The sequence below is a fragment of the Balaenoptera ricei genome, chromosome 9, assembly GCF_028023285.1.
Source record: "Balaenoptera ricei isolate mBalRic1 chromosome 9, mBalRic1.hap2, whole genome shotgun sequence".
Classification (NCBI taxonomy): domain Eukaryota; kingdom Metazoa; phylum Chordata; class Mammalia; order Artiodactyla; family Balaenopteridae; genus Balaenoptera; species Balaenoptera ricei.
The window spans coordinates 96,300,271-96,314,656 of NC_082647.1; the positions used below are offsets into that span (position 1 = coordinate 96,300,271).

Consider the following 14,386-nt stretch of genomic DNA (forward strand, 5'->3'; position numbering starts at 1 on the left):
AGAACTTTTTGTCCTCTTAGCCCTTCTGGTCCCATGATGGGGGGAGGGGTGGAAGAGGATGTGGGGGGCATGAGTGGAAGATGGGTGGGAGCAGATGGCCCTCCATATTTACCCAGAGTGGAGGACCACTTCTTGGGGGTGCAGAAGGGGAAAGACAGAGCCGAGTAAGAAGCCTTTTCAGCCTCAATCCCTTTCCAGGAGCCCTCAGCCCTACTTCACAATCCCACCTGCTTCTCTGTCTCTAGTCTCCGAGGCACTGCCCAAGCCTGGACTAGTGGTGAAAGCTCCCACCTTCATACACATTCTAGAAGAGTGAGAGGAGCTCCAGCCTCCTCTCAGACGAGCGTGTAGTCTCCTGCAACCCTGACCTGTGTGAGGCAATGGGGGTCCTTGCTGGCCCTAAGACGCCTTCTGGAAGAAGAACTGTATGTGCCCCCTTCTAGGCTGCTCCACATTCCCTGGAAGCACGAAGTCCCAGCATCAGCCTCTGTTTAGTGTCTCCCGCACTTCTGTTTATCAGGGCTTCCCAAGGCACAGAGCTCAGACGGTGGTCTCCGAATCCAATGAGAGATCAATGGGCACTAAATGCCCTGACATTCCTGGGGAGTCATAATACCCCAAGATTGTGGGAAAAATCAGCAAGCCAGAGGAGAGAGGAAGATAACGAAGGGAAAACAGAGTCCTGGCACAGTAGGGTACGTGAAGCGGGACAGGCTGTCTCCGGAGTGCACTGGGGACCAGCCTGCCTGCAGGGGTGCAGCCTCGGGCAGTGAGTCCGGGTGGAGTTTAAGACAAGCCCAGACCAAACCAACCATACCTGCTCAGTGCCTTTCCTTCCACGTATGAGAACGAAAAGCCTCACAATGAAAATGAGTACCCAGTGAAATTCTCATCAAGGCATCAACGGTATCAAGGGCCTTGGAGGGCAGGATTTGAGATGAAAGAGACCAGGAAGCAAGTGGATTCTGGAGGGAGCGCTGGTGCAGGGCAGAACGGCGCCCCCAGCGCCGGCCCGGTCCAGACTCGGCTCAGGAGCTGCCAGCGGGCGCGCTCCCGCCTGCAGCCACCAGAGGTCACCGGCTCCCGCTGCTGGAGCTACAAGGTGCCCTGCCCGCCGGGCCTATCTCTCGCCTTCCAGAGCCCGCGCAGCCAGCACGTTCACTGCCTCCCTCCAGCCCTGCAGCCAACACCGCCCCAGAGGGAGAGACGGGACCCTCACAGAACATCTTCCACCCCCCTGCCAGGGAAGGCGGGGAACGGGGCCCGGGGCTCAGGCCCTCAGCTTTTGCTTTCAGGAAGCTTGTTCTGAGCACAGCATCCCCGGCTGCCGTCAGCGCCCCAGCCTCTGCTCCCAGCTTCTTTCACAGGGCCACTTCCCCAGGAAGCATCTTCCCTCTCAACCTCTTCCTCCTTCTCCGTACTGGAATCCAGAACTGGGCAGGCAGCCCCGCACCCAAACCACCTCCATCCAGAAGGCCGAGCCCTACGGCAAACTCAGGAAATGCTTTGCCCCAAATTAAATACACTTCGTGTTTTTAAAAAGCTCCACGTTAACAACATCACCATCCAGTTGGAGACCTTCCCCCACGCTGTCACCCTTCCTGCGTTACCACTTCAGGCCTCGCCGTCACCGTCATCGCGGCTTGCCTGAACCTGTATCGAAATCCCATCATCATCCAGCCTCTCTCTGTGCTCAATCCATCTCCACCAATGCAAATCCGACCCTGCTATCCTGCTGCTTAGAAGACACTGTGGGCTCCCCACTGCCCAGGGGACCGAGTCCAACCTCGCAGCTGGCCCCCGATGGTTCCCGCCCCGGGCACCTGCTCCCAGCGCCTCGAGGGACTCTAGCTCCTGGAACACTGTGTCCGCTCGCCTGGCTCTGGGCCTTTGCGTGGGTGGGCAGTTCCTCCTGCTGCTGTGCCCGCCTCCCTCCTCAGGGTGAACACACCCCCAGCTGCCCTGATCCGGATGACGGGTCCTCTCCACCCTCAGTGCTGGCTGTGCCTTCCTTGGTCTTTCTGCCACACTTATCACAACAAAGAGCAAGGTTTTAGTTCTAAGACTCTGTGGCCTGGCCAGACCATGAACTACCTGAGGGCGGGGAGCTGGACCAAGTGCATACATCACTCTGGAGTTATCCCAGCGACATACATACTATTTAGCACTTAGGCTCAATCAGTGTTTGATGACTGAGTCAATGTTTGCAGTGAAGGTTAAGTCACATAACACAATACGAAGCAAACCAGCTCTCCACCAGCACAAGTGCTTTAGGAAAGGACCAGCCTGCAGCTGTCTCTCTTCTTGGTAGAGGAGCCATGGCGATGACAGCACTGTGGGGGTGTTGTCGACCTCCCCGCATCCCTCATGCCTCTCACTCGCCCTTGCCATGCAGGCGCTGGGCGGTAGGCTGCGCCCACACTGGAGGTCGTGTTTCCTCCTCACCCTTAATTTATAGATGAGCAACCTGAGGCTTAGAAAGGTTGACCCAGGGCATTCGTTCAGCAAAGTGAAGGGCGAGAAAGGGGTTGAACTTCAGGGAGCTCTAAGGGCGGGGATCTTTATCACAGCCCCAGCTCCACCCCTGTGCCACCTCAGGGAGCCACTTCATCTGTTTCCTCATCTCATCACCGAGTAGCCTTGAGGCTCAAAAGGGAGTGGGGCTATTGGGATTTCCCTGGCGGTCCGGTGGTTAGGACTCTGCGCTCTCACTGCTGAGGGCCTGGGTTCGATCCCTGGTTGGGGATCTAAGATCCCACAAGTCTCCCGGTGCTGCCAAAAAACAACAACAAAAAACAAACAAACAAACAAAAAGAAACCGAAAAAAAGGGAGTGGGGCTATGAAGGCATCTAAAAATGACAATGTGCTCTGCAGATATGAAGGACCATGGTTACCAACCTTCATGGCTCAGACTCTCTCTCTCCAGTCATGCCACTTCTTTTCTCTCCCCAGCTGTCATAGCCTATATTTTCCTTCCTTAGACTCTGGTCTCTATTCTTGAGCACTTCTGTGACTTGACAAGGTCAGCTGAGTTTACACCCAAGGAGCTGTCCATTGTTCTTCTGAAACTCAGGGAACAGGCAGCACTTAGATGCTTAAGCTCCAGATGCCTCCCTGTCCTGGCAGAGACATTATCCCCTCTGGATGCCTGAATATCCTAACCTGCCTCCCTTCCATCCTCGTACCCACCTGCCCTTTCTATTCTGTGGCTCATCACAGTAACCTCTGGCTACTCCTTCAGTCCACCCACCCTCCCTCCCTCCTCCTCTGCCCCACTCCTTCCCCCTTGATACCCACACCTGTACCACTAGGGGCAAAAACTGCCCTCAGAATGTGCCCCCCTCATCTCGTGTGTGAGGGGCTGGATCTGTAAGTGGGAGTCCAGGGAGGGACTTCTGTGGAATGCCATACCACCTCCTCACTTCCCTTCTGACCAGGGTTTTCCTCATATGGTCAAGCGCATCCTGGGACACGACACGCAGGGTCTGTGCTATGGTCATGACTGTAACTGCTGCCTCTAATCGAAAAGAAAATACCTTTCCCTTCTTGCCAGAGCACAGAGGGTTTTTCCTTTTCATCACCCAGGACCTAGTTCTCTCTTCCTAACTCTAATAAATTGTAACGGAGAAAAAAATTCCATGATGGAAAATGGCACCCTGATTTCTCCTCGAGAACTCAAAAAATCATTAGTTATACCTGTTGCTTCCTTTAGCATCTCTGTGAGGAAGGAGAAGGAGCAGTTGTACTTCACAGACCCCTTCCTTTGTTCACTCACTCATCGTACATTCGTTTATGAAATATCTGCTGGACACCAGATTCCATGCTAAAAAATGGGCATGCAGCAGAGGGCAGGGGAGGATAGAGGTGCAAACAAGTACCATGTATGACGGTACCTGTTACAGTGGTATCTTGAGTGTTAATGGGAGCTTAGAAGAAGGAGCACCTCAGTCTGTATAAAAAGTCCAGGAAGGCTTCATGGAGGAAGTGATGCTCACGCAGAGATTTTAAGTATGTGTAGGGACAGGCAAGGAGGCCACTCCCGGTAGGGGAAACAGCACACGAGGAGCTACAATGAGATCGGGACACCTGGAAAATGAAATGAAGGGCTTAATACACTGGCAGTAGGTGTTGGACAGGTGGGAAATGCCAGATCATATATCTACCTCCAAAGGGGTTGAGCTTCTGTGGGCAAACAACCGAGGACCACTGAAGAATACTGAGCAGGGCAGGGGCACCGCACGAACCCTGCTGAGGGAACTGGGGTGGTCAGAGCGGTTAGGTCACCTGGTGGGTCTGCTGCAGCCCTTTGGGTCTCTAGAATTTTCCAGCCTCAGCCAAAGTCCTGAGGTCACTCTCTACGTCCTGTGGGAGCCATCGATACTGAGCCGTGGTCTTGCCCCCAGTTCACGCCAACACCAGGTAACAGCCGTAAGCCAGCCTCGTTTCTCCCACGGCGCCACGCCGTCATCACTCCCTTCTCCATAAGGCGGCGGGAGAGCTTCCAGAGCGCTCCTACCGCACAGCCTCCGCCGCCCAGGAGCACACGCCTCCCATCCTGAACACCCACAGGAGCCCTGCCTCTGTGAGAAGGGGGCCCCTCCTCCACCCGCCGCCGGGCACACGCGAGGAGACCCGGGAGCTTGCCGATTTTTCTCGTGCTCTGGTTCGTTTTCCTTCCGGAGCGGCAGGCTCATCTTCTGCATTCTTAATAGCTGAGCACATTTAGCATTCAGTGCACAGTGGGCTGATAAGGCCCGAAGAGAAGGCAGCAAGCCATGCAGGGGAGGAAAACCTCCTCCCTGCTCCCGCCCACATCAGTGGCTTTGCGGATTTGAGCTCCCCCATCGCCCAACGCGCTGCACCAGGATGGCTGAAGCGGCAGCAGGTGGGCAAGTCAGACCGGCTGATGCAGACCCCGTGCAAGGAGCTGGTTCTCCGGATGAGCAGCGACTCATAAGAAAAGTCTGAGACGCTCGTCTGAGCTCAGAAAGAGCCAGTCGTAATTCCCTCTCGACTTCCACCTGGGAAGTCTTACCCACCTCCCTCCACCTTTACGGGCTCCAAGGGTATTCTCTGGCCTCTGGCTCCCCCAGGGGTGGTCCCCACGGGCAGGACGGTGAATTAGTGGAGAGGGGCTCTGAGAGCCTGGGAGCTGGGCGAACCGTGGGTGCTTCTAGGCAGATCTGCAGGGGACAAGGCTGGCAGCGCAGGGATGCCCTGTTTCCCCCTTTCTTCTAATGCAGTTACTTTTTAACCTCTCCAGGCACAGAAGGGAGAAAACAACAAATCCACGGACCATTTAACCTTATGTGAGACGGCAGGAGGTGGGCCTGAACTTAGGAGCGGCGTTTTATGGCCGGACACGTGAATTTGAGCTACTTGGAAAAGGGCGTGTTGCTAACCTGCTGTTAATCTCATCTAAAGGCCACGGCCCACCACCTGCAGGCACGGCTTATGCTTTGGCCTTTGGATGCAGAGCTCCTGGAAGCAGGGAACAGAGTTTGGGCAGGGGGTTCTCTACATGGCCAAACTGGGTCCTCTGGGTCTGCTCCCACCAAACCCCTGGCAGTAGCAGGCGAATGTGAGAAAGCAGGAGAGTTCCTTCCACCCTGGAATTTAGCAACTCCTGTCAGGGAGGACAGCATTAAAGAGACCCAAGGAGCCACCTTCACACACCTGTGAATCAAAGAACCAGAGGGTTCACCTGGCTCAGGTGTCCAGATTTGTGCTGTCTGATCCAAGAGCCACTAGCCATTTGTGGCTACTGAGCACTTATGATGTGGCTGAGGAGCTGAACTTTAATTTTTATTTAATTTTAATTCATTATAATTTAAAAATAGGTACTTGATTCAGTTATAAGAAAATGTTTTAAGTATGTTTTGGAACAACTTAGAATGCAAATCTATTTTATAATCACTGTTTTTTGTTTTTTTTTTTTAATGAAGTCTAAGTATGGATCAAGTATTTCCAGTGATAATTTAGTGTCCAAGTTGAGATGTGCGGTAAGTATAAAACACACACAGGATTTTGAAGACTTAAGAAAAAAAAAAAAAAAAAGAACAATCTATCTCACTGATTATATATTGAAATAATACTGTGGTTATATTAGGCTTAATAAAACATATTGCTCAAAATTCATTTCACTTGTTTCTGATCACTTTTTCCAGCGCGGCTACTAGAAAATTTTAAATTACATGTGTGGTGCACATTACATGTGATTGGACAGTGCCAGTCTAAACAATTCTAGATAAAGGGCTAACCATCTCCAGGAATGGAAATCTTATGATGCTTTCCAATGGTCAGATCCATTTCATTCAATTCAACAAATATTTACTGACAAGGGGACTGTGTTTGCTGAGTGTGAGGACCTGCCATGTGAGAGGCCCCGCAATTGCCGCGGAGTAGAAGGAATACAGAGGTCTAATCTACAGCACCACAGAACGAGCCACGGGTGAGGCAAAGATGCAGTGCAGCGGGGACGAAAAGGAGATGCTAGTGTACCAGGTGGCTGGCAACAAGGAAGAGAATAAGAGAGAGAAAGGCTTTGAGAAGAAGGTGGTCCCTGGGATGGGCAGTGAGGAGCAGCCGGGGTTTGGGCCAGGAGAGAAGGGACGGGATGCTGCGGAAGGAACCCCGCTTCCTCCGGCTCCTCCCCTCCTCGGGCCCCATTCTCCAGGGCCCTGCCCTTGGCTCCCGCTCTTCTTAAGCCACATATCTTCCCGGGAATCCCCATCTGTATCACGGCTTCAATGCCCGTGTCTACGCCGACAACTCTCAAATCTCCATCCCCAGCCCGTGCCTCTCTCCCAACCTCTGGGACCAAACACTCAAGGCCCAGCGGACATCTCCATGTAGATATTTCTCAGATACTTCAAACTCCATGGACTCCCCGGCTGAACTCATCCTCTCCTCCCCACCCTAGACTCTGGCCCTTTCTGTCCTTCTCTTGAGGAAGTGGCAGGACCAGTCACCCAGCTGTCCAAGCCAGGAACATTACCCTAAACACTTCCCTTGCATTACGAGCCCTAATACAACCAGCCCCAAAGTCCTGTGGGGTTTTCCTCAGCACCTCTCCCACCTGGCCCCTTCCACACACGTCCACTACCGCTGCCTGGGTCCGGGCTGTCACCACGCCCCACCTGGGTTATGCAATAGCACCCTCACTCTTCTGGCTGCTTCTTGAGTGGCCCCTCATGCCATCATTTATACTGCTTTTGGGAGGTCTTAGTACAATTGAAAACTGCTCCTCTAACAGCTCCATGCAGCTTTCAGGGTGAAGCCCAAATTCCTGAATTTAGCTCATACAGCAGAACTTTATAACCTGGCCCTCATTCACCTACTCAGTTTCATCTCCTGCCTCTCCCGACAGCCAAGTACTTCTGCCTGTTCTGTTCCCCTTGCCTGGAACACCCTCCCCATTTTCTTAAAAAAAAAAAAGTTTTTTTAAAATTGTGTTTAAAAAAAAAAATCTATCTATCTATCTATCTCAATCATAAGATTTACCATTCTAATCCAGTTTTCTTTGTGTAGGTTATTCCTATTTATCCTTCAAATTCAGCTCAAGTGTGACCTCTTCTGAAAAACCTTTTCTGAGTCCTCAGCCTGGATTAGGTGCCCTTCTGCTGTGCTACCAATATCTTAGCTCTTATCACGTTGTATTCTGTGTTAGCTTATGTCTCTTTTTACAGACTCCCTAGGACAGTGTGTGTGTCTTATTTAATTTTGTATTCAAGGGCGCAGTGTACAATTGTGCAGGTTACGGACTGCACTAGATGCCTGGCTGAGGAAATGAGTAAGAAATGAAGACCATTAGCCAATTGTGCACTCTGGTCCAGGCCCGGATACACCAGGCCTTTTTCTAACTTGCACAGAGGTGCCATAGGTGCCAAGCCCTGTATATCTTCAGGGCTTGTTATAGAGCTGGCACATAGTATTATAGTAGGTGCTCATTAAATGTTAAACTGAGTAAAGACGACGGATGGTTTAGGCAAAGGGACCAGGGGAAGACATGGTGGGGAAGCTGGAGTAATGGGATGTTACTGAATGATCAAGATTGGATTAGGGGGGTTTGCAGTCAGTTTTTAGAGGGTCCTTATAGATACACCTCCTTCTAGATGTAGGTGCTTGGCTTTTAAAGGGGAACTCAGGGCTTCCCTGGTGGCGCAGTGGTTGAGAGTCTGCCTGCCGGTGCAGGGGACACGGGTTCGAGCCCTGGTCTGGGAGGATCCCGCGTGCCACGGAGCAGCTGGGCCCGTGAGCTACAATTGCTGAGCCTGCACGTCTGGAGCCTGTGCTCCGCAACAAGAGAGGCCACAATAGTGAGAGGCCCGCGCACCGCAATGAGGAGTGGCCCCCGCTTGCCGCAACAAGAGAAGGCCCTCGCACAGAAACGAAGACCCAATGCAGCCATAAATAAACAAATAAATAAATAAATAAAAAAGGGGAACTCAGCTCTGGTTCTGCTTTTTTTTTTTCCCTTTGTGCACCCATTGGAATAGATTCTACAGTATATAAAGGGCTGAGAACCTAACTCTTAATTCAGTAGACAGTCAGGAACCTTGGAGAATTTTTGAGGATTGTGTCTTAAAAATCACAAAATATTCAGGCTTGAAAAACAGACTCAGAGAAGTTAAGTGACTTGTTCAGGGTCACACAGAAAGTTAGTGGCCGAGCTGGGCCTTGAACTGGCTTTCCTTGCCCCTCCAGTGCTCCTTTTTCCACAGCGCCCTTTGGGGAAGGCTCCCTGAACTGAGGCGGGCCCTGGAAGCCCCCAAACCAAATCTTCCCAGCCCTCCAATATGAGTCCCCAGTGACGGTGGGCAGGGGATGGGCTGACCGGAGGTGAGAACAGGCAGGAGGCTGCTGCAGTCAACGCTCAGCCTCACTCGGCGTGCCTCCCTTGATCTGCCTGATATCTACCTACTTGAAGTTAGGTAAATTGCCCAGGAGCTTTCTGCTCTTCACACAAGGTCAGTGCTCTAGTTTTTGGAGGCCTTTTTTCATAAGGGCTTATTTCCCTTCTTGCAATCCTTTTGGTTGCTTTTCTTTGGACCCTGGCTAGTTTTTTCAGATTCTTTCAAAACCACCTTCTGCCTCTAGCTGAAGGGGCCTTGCGCATAGCAGGGCTTAGTAAGTGCGTGTTGAGCTGGTGTGAGCCGAACATGGAGGATGATCTAACCTGAGCGGTCTCCCTTGAAGCCTTGCCTCCTGGGAGAATTCTTGGTGCTGCATCTCACCCTCCTGGGACCATGTTTATCAGTTATCATTTATTGCATTCATGCTATGATCTTCCATGACCCCCGAGTCTCCTTCTGACTTACTCCCCATGAGCCCCCTGCCCAGCTTTCCTCATTTAGTTGCTCTATAGCTCATTTCTAGACTCTGAATAAACGGCTTTATCCTTTTCCATTTTCAACTTCAGTCTGAGTCTGAAGAGCCATTTCCCTACTTTTTCCAGGAGACTGGGCTTCTCAACCTGTCTTCCTGGTTATAGGAGCTCTGTCCTTTGGCACACGTGATAATAATGATAACAATAACATTATCATCAAATATTCATTGAACGTGTTCCCTGCTCCAGACATCACGCTTCCTGCTTTTATAAAAATTAGTTCACTTCATCCTCACACAGATCCTGTGGGGTAGAGATATCAGTAACCACATTTTACAGATGAGGAAAACCGAGGCACACCAAGATCAAGCCATTTGCCCAAGGTCACCCACCTGAGATTTGTATATAGGCAGTGATACAGGAAGCGCTTACATCAGGACACCAGACGCTGCCTTGGCAAACAATCTTTCAGGGGCTCTCCGAGGTCACCATAAGAAGGACACTCACGCTACCAGCAGGCAGGCCCAGAGGTCACCAACTGTCACTCTCAGGCTAGGTCTTCCCTAAGCAGCTATGTCCTCTTACAGCATGGAGATTCTAACACTCGCGAGAACCAAGCTCGTCCGTGAGCCCTGGCTGCGTGACAGGTGCCTCCCCTCCTTGACAGCCACGTCTAAACCTTTCCTCTCTGTCACAAGAGGCCCCTTAGTTGATCGGGCATAATTAGCTCTTTACAAAGTCATCAAAATTGCCCGCGTGCAGTGACAAACCAATCGATGGATGATTTTAGTCCACGGCTTTCCCAGCTATGAACGTAAGTGTAATTAAACGTAAGAAAGTGTAAGAAACGTAAGAAGTGTAAGAAGACATCTTCTGCAGCATGAATTAACAGAAGATGCTTTCTCTTTAGATATATAAACGAACAGAGTCCACACTTATCCCTTGTCTGCCTTCACGAGGCCAGCAAGGTAAGGCTAGAGGCTCCGTACTAAGCCGGTCCCTAAGGGTTCCAAGTTGGGTCCTTGGCATTTGAAGATACTCATCTTCTGCCTCCTGTGCTCATTTTCACTTTGGTTTCCTATCTGTCCATTCCACAGGTAACCTTTTCTGACTTCTCGGTAAAGACGGAGATAAAAAAGTGAATTAAACGCCTCTGATTTTTCACAGTCACCTGCCACCAGCCCTCTCCCACCCCATCACGTCGCAGGCAGCGACATTCCCTTTGGATTTCCTTCCTTCCTTCCGTCCTCAGCTCCCAATTACCTGCCTCTGCTGGCAGCTCCTTCACGGAGTGCAGGCCAGGCTGCTCGCGATGGGAAGCTCTGAGGGGGGCCTGCCTTCCAGGGCCCTGGGGCAGCACCAGGGCCTCACTCCCTGCGGGGCAGACTGCGGTGCTTTTGATTATTTATACCAACACTTCTGTTCACTGGGGTGGAAAATTGAGAGGTGACCGTATAACCGAGGAATATTTCCCTGTTACCCTCTTCTTAGACACAATTTGCCTCAGTTCTCAGGAGCAGAAAAAATTCCCCTGTCGGGCAGATAGTCCTTTAAGGTGCCCTGTTTCTCCTGGTATTTAGGTTTCTCATCCCATCATTCTGGTTTTCTGTCCCTTCCCTCCCCACTTCCCCAAATTCCTGGACATGATGCCCAGGAACAAAGCCGCTGGGTAAACACTGTTTCCTGTGGTGACAGGGACAAGCAGCGAGGACAGACGGCTGCCGGCACCCGACACTCACCATGTTTTGTCCCTTGATCCCTTCGCTGAAAAGATTGTGTGCTGTTTGCTGCTGGAGGTTAGGAGATTGTCTTTGGGCGTTTTGAATGGCTTTGAGGAGCTGCTGGCAGAGGTATGGCCGCTGAGACAGGCTTTTGTTTTCACCTGTACTAGTGATGTCCGGGCATTGGAGGGTGGCGACGCCGGAGAGGGAGAAGGTCTACACATTGAACCGTGTCTTCTCTCTACAGGGGGAGAAAGAACAGAACTCAGCACATCATCTGTAGCAAGTGAGTCACATGCATAGCCATGTACATTACAGGCAAAGAGGAGAGTGCTGATCTTGCAGTGTCGGTCCCCGAAGCCTCAGTTCTGACTACGGTTTGCTTGACATCATATCCCACCAACTAGCAGTGATTACCTTCTGAACTTCTGTATCAAGTGGCAAGCTGAACTCGCACTACAGTTATCACGGGAGGCTTTACCAGGCGATCCTCCTGCAAGACCACGGCCACAGAACTAGTAGAGGGGATGCCCGGTGTCCTGGGAACGTAGTGAGAGAACCACACAGCCCAAGCCATCCCCAGACAGCCACTCAGAGGCCACATGGTCCCTCGGGGCAGTGGGGAGGGTAGGACTTCTCAGATAACAAATAGCAATTTCTCAAACCTGACCCCTAGCAGGAGCACTTAAGTCACAAGGACTTGTGACATTCAGCAGGGCTGAATGAAAGGGTCTTCTAGATCCAGAAGGTGGCCCAGCATCTGTCCACACGCCCCTGTGGCCTCTCCAGGGCTCACTGAGGTCCAGGGCCACAGGTGCCGGGTCAGGACATGCAGGAGGACATCAACGCTGAAGGCAGAATCCACAGGTCTGGGGCCTGGACGTGGGCAGCCCCTTCCTGGGGCTCTAAGAGAATACCAGCGCCCTGGGAGACATGCCCCACTTGTTCACCCTCGTTCGGCTCCTGTGCTCGCGACTTGATGGGCAGGATAAGAATGCTGACCAAGAGAGTAGGTGCACGAGGTAAAGCTCTGGTGTACACCCACTACGGCAGTTCCTAACTGTTACAGCGGAACAGCTTTGATAAACGTTAAGGACCCTTCCCAAGAAAAATGCCCCAAAACTCTGTATACAATTACAGGAAGGAATCCTGAACCCCCAAAAGACAAACGCTCTGAAATCCTCAAGAAAAATGCCCCAAAACTCTGTATACAATTACAGGAAGGAATCCTGAACCCCCAAAAGACAAACGCTCTGAAATCCTAAGTCCCCTCTGGCTCCCTCGTACCTACTACAAAGCCCCACATATAGTTAGTGCCTAATTACTACGTGTTGAATAAATAAATGAAATGATAACAGATCTCCAGATGGAAAGGACTAGAGATCACAAAGCTGGAGATCTGGGTTGAACGTGATAACGAAGAAGATGGGGGCAAAGATGGCAGATCCCACTCTCCCTCCATCTCCGAGCCGAGTCTCACTTTTCTCATTAGTGAGGCATTTCTGGCTGCTATTCCAGGCACCCTGGAAAGAAAGCCAGACTGACTACGGCTATGAGGGACAAGCCTTTGGGCTTCCTCTGCACTTCCTGGTACCAATGGGCTGCCAGTTTGTCTCCAAGCCGACTGACTCTCATCCTGTGATGCAGCGGGAATTGGGGGGCGGGGGAAAGTGGGTTTTTGAGGACCATCTGATCGCTGGGTGTTTCTGCCTGACCAGTGTTCACAGGTTGCCTGCACTGAATAACTTTACTGGGGAATCTTTCTTCACTGACTCAGAGGAGACCTTGCATACATGCTCAGTTCCCAGAGCCACCCTGTTCAGGGATGTGAAAACCAAGAGCTAGTTCCAGGGCCTCTGTTTTTTTTTTTTAAAATTTATTTATTTATTTATTGATTTATGGCTGTGCTGGGTCTTCGTTTCTGTGGGAGGGCTTTCTCTAGTTGCGGCGAGTGGGGGCCACTCTTCATCTTCATTGCGGTGCGCGGGCCTCTCACTATCGCGGCCTCTCTTGTTACGGAGCACAGGCTCCAGACGCGCAGGCTCAGTAATTGTGGCTCACGGGCCCAGTTGCTCCGCGGCATGTGGGATCTTCCCAGACCGGGGCTCGAACCCGTGTCCCCCGCATTGGCAGGCGGATTCTCAACCACTGCGCCACCAGGGAAGCCCCAGGGCCTCTGTTTTGATGTAGTAGAGAGAACCCTGGGCTAGAAGCCAGGAGACCCAGGCTCCAATTCCAGCCTCATCACATTATTAGGCTTATGGCCTGGAGTTCACCACTTAAACTTTCTGTTTCCGTGTCTTTATCTGTAAATGAAGTGGGTCCCTAGATGGCCTGGAAGGCCTCTTTCTACTCCATTACCATAAATACAAGGCATACTTACACCTGATCCTTCTCTTCCCATCTCTCGTGATTCCTGAATGTCATAGCAATAATTATAGCACAAGTATTGAAATATTTTACTCAGGCAGGATCTTCCTTGGAGAAATTCATCCTTTGTAAAATTGTACTGGTCTTTACAACCCCTTTGACACAGGCAGGAAGCAGCCAGCCGTCTCCACCCTCCTCATGACTGACTGGCTAAAGAAGACCCAGCGAGGCGAGGTGACTAGCCAAGGTCAGGGCCAGTGGCTATGAGAGGAATGGGGCCTCTGTGCTATGGGCAGGGGCTTAGCTGCTTCTCAGGAAGGCAGGAAACGGGGTGTACTGTGACCAAGATGTGAAGCCAGGGAATTCGGAAGCACAGGACTTAGAATCACTGAAGGTTAGAACTGGATCTTAAAAGTCAGCTTGTCCCCTCTGCTTGCTGATGGATGAGGTTATCACTTAGAGAGGTTATCAGTTACCAGCCTGCAGGGCAAAGCTAGTTGGTGGCAGGGTTGGGCTCAGAACCAAGGCTTCTCACTTCAAATCCATAGTTCTTTCTGCCCTTCAGAAATGTCTTGCTCAGCAATTTTTTTTTTTTTTTTTGGCTGAAGTTTCCAAAACTAAAATAAGACTTTGATTTTTACCACTACTGTTTTGGATTGTTCTGCACACTTCATTCACTCATTTGCTCTCATGTGCTCAAGCTGGCAGGGGGGTGGGGGAAGGGACATGCAGAAGTATTCCCCCATTCTGGTGGAGAGGTAAGCCTTCATAATGAAGAGAATTTTTACTTTGCTAAACTAAGAGTGGAAAATAATACCAGTAAGCAAAGATAAATCACAAAGAAACGTGACATTAAGGACAAAATGAATGGGCCAGACCAGGGATTCCAAAATCACCTCCAGAGAATTACGATTAGTGACCCTGCCAAGGCGTTCTTGCTGCTAAACTCACAGAAAAAATTAAATC

At 51.1% G+C, this 14,386-nt stretch overlaps 1 protein-coding gene across 10 annotated transcripts in view; it reads right to left on the minus strand.

Annotated features, from left to right (window-relative positions):
• Positions 1–14,386, minus strand: part of ATXN7L1 (ataxin 7 like 1) — a 231,740-nt gene that overhangs the window by 40,850 nt on the left and 176,504 nt on the right. For all 10 annotated transcript variants that reach the window (XM_059934160.1, XM_059934153.1, XM_059934152.1 and 7 more), the window contains one exon: positions 11,069–11,291. In XM_059934160.1, the coding sequence (XP_059790143.1) occupies positions 11,069–11,291 (223 nt within the window). The remainder of the gene's footprint in view (positions 1–11,068; positions 11,292–14,386) is intronic.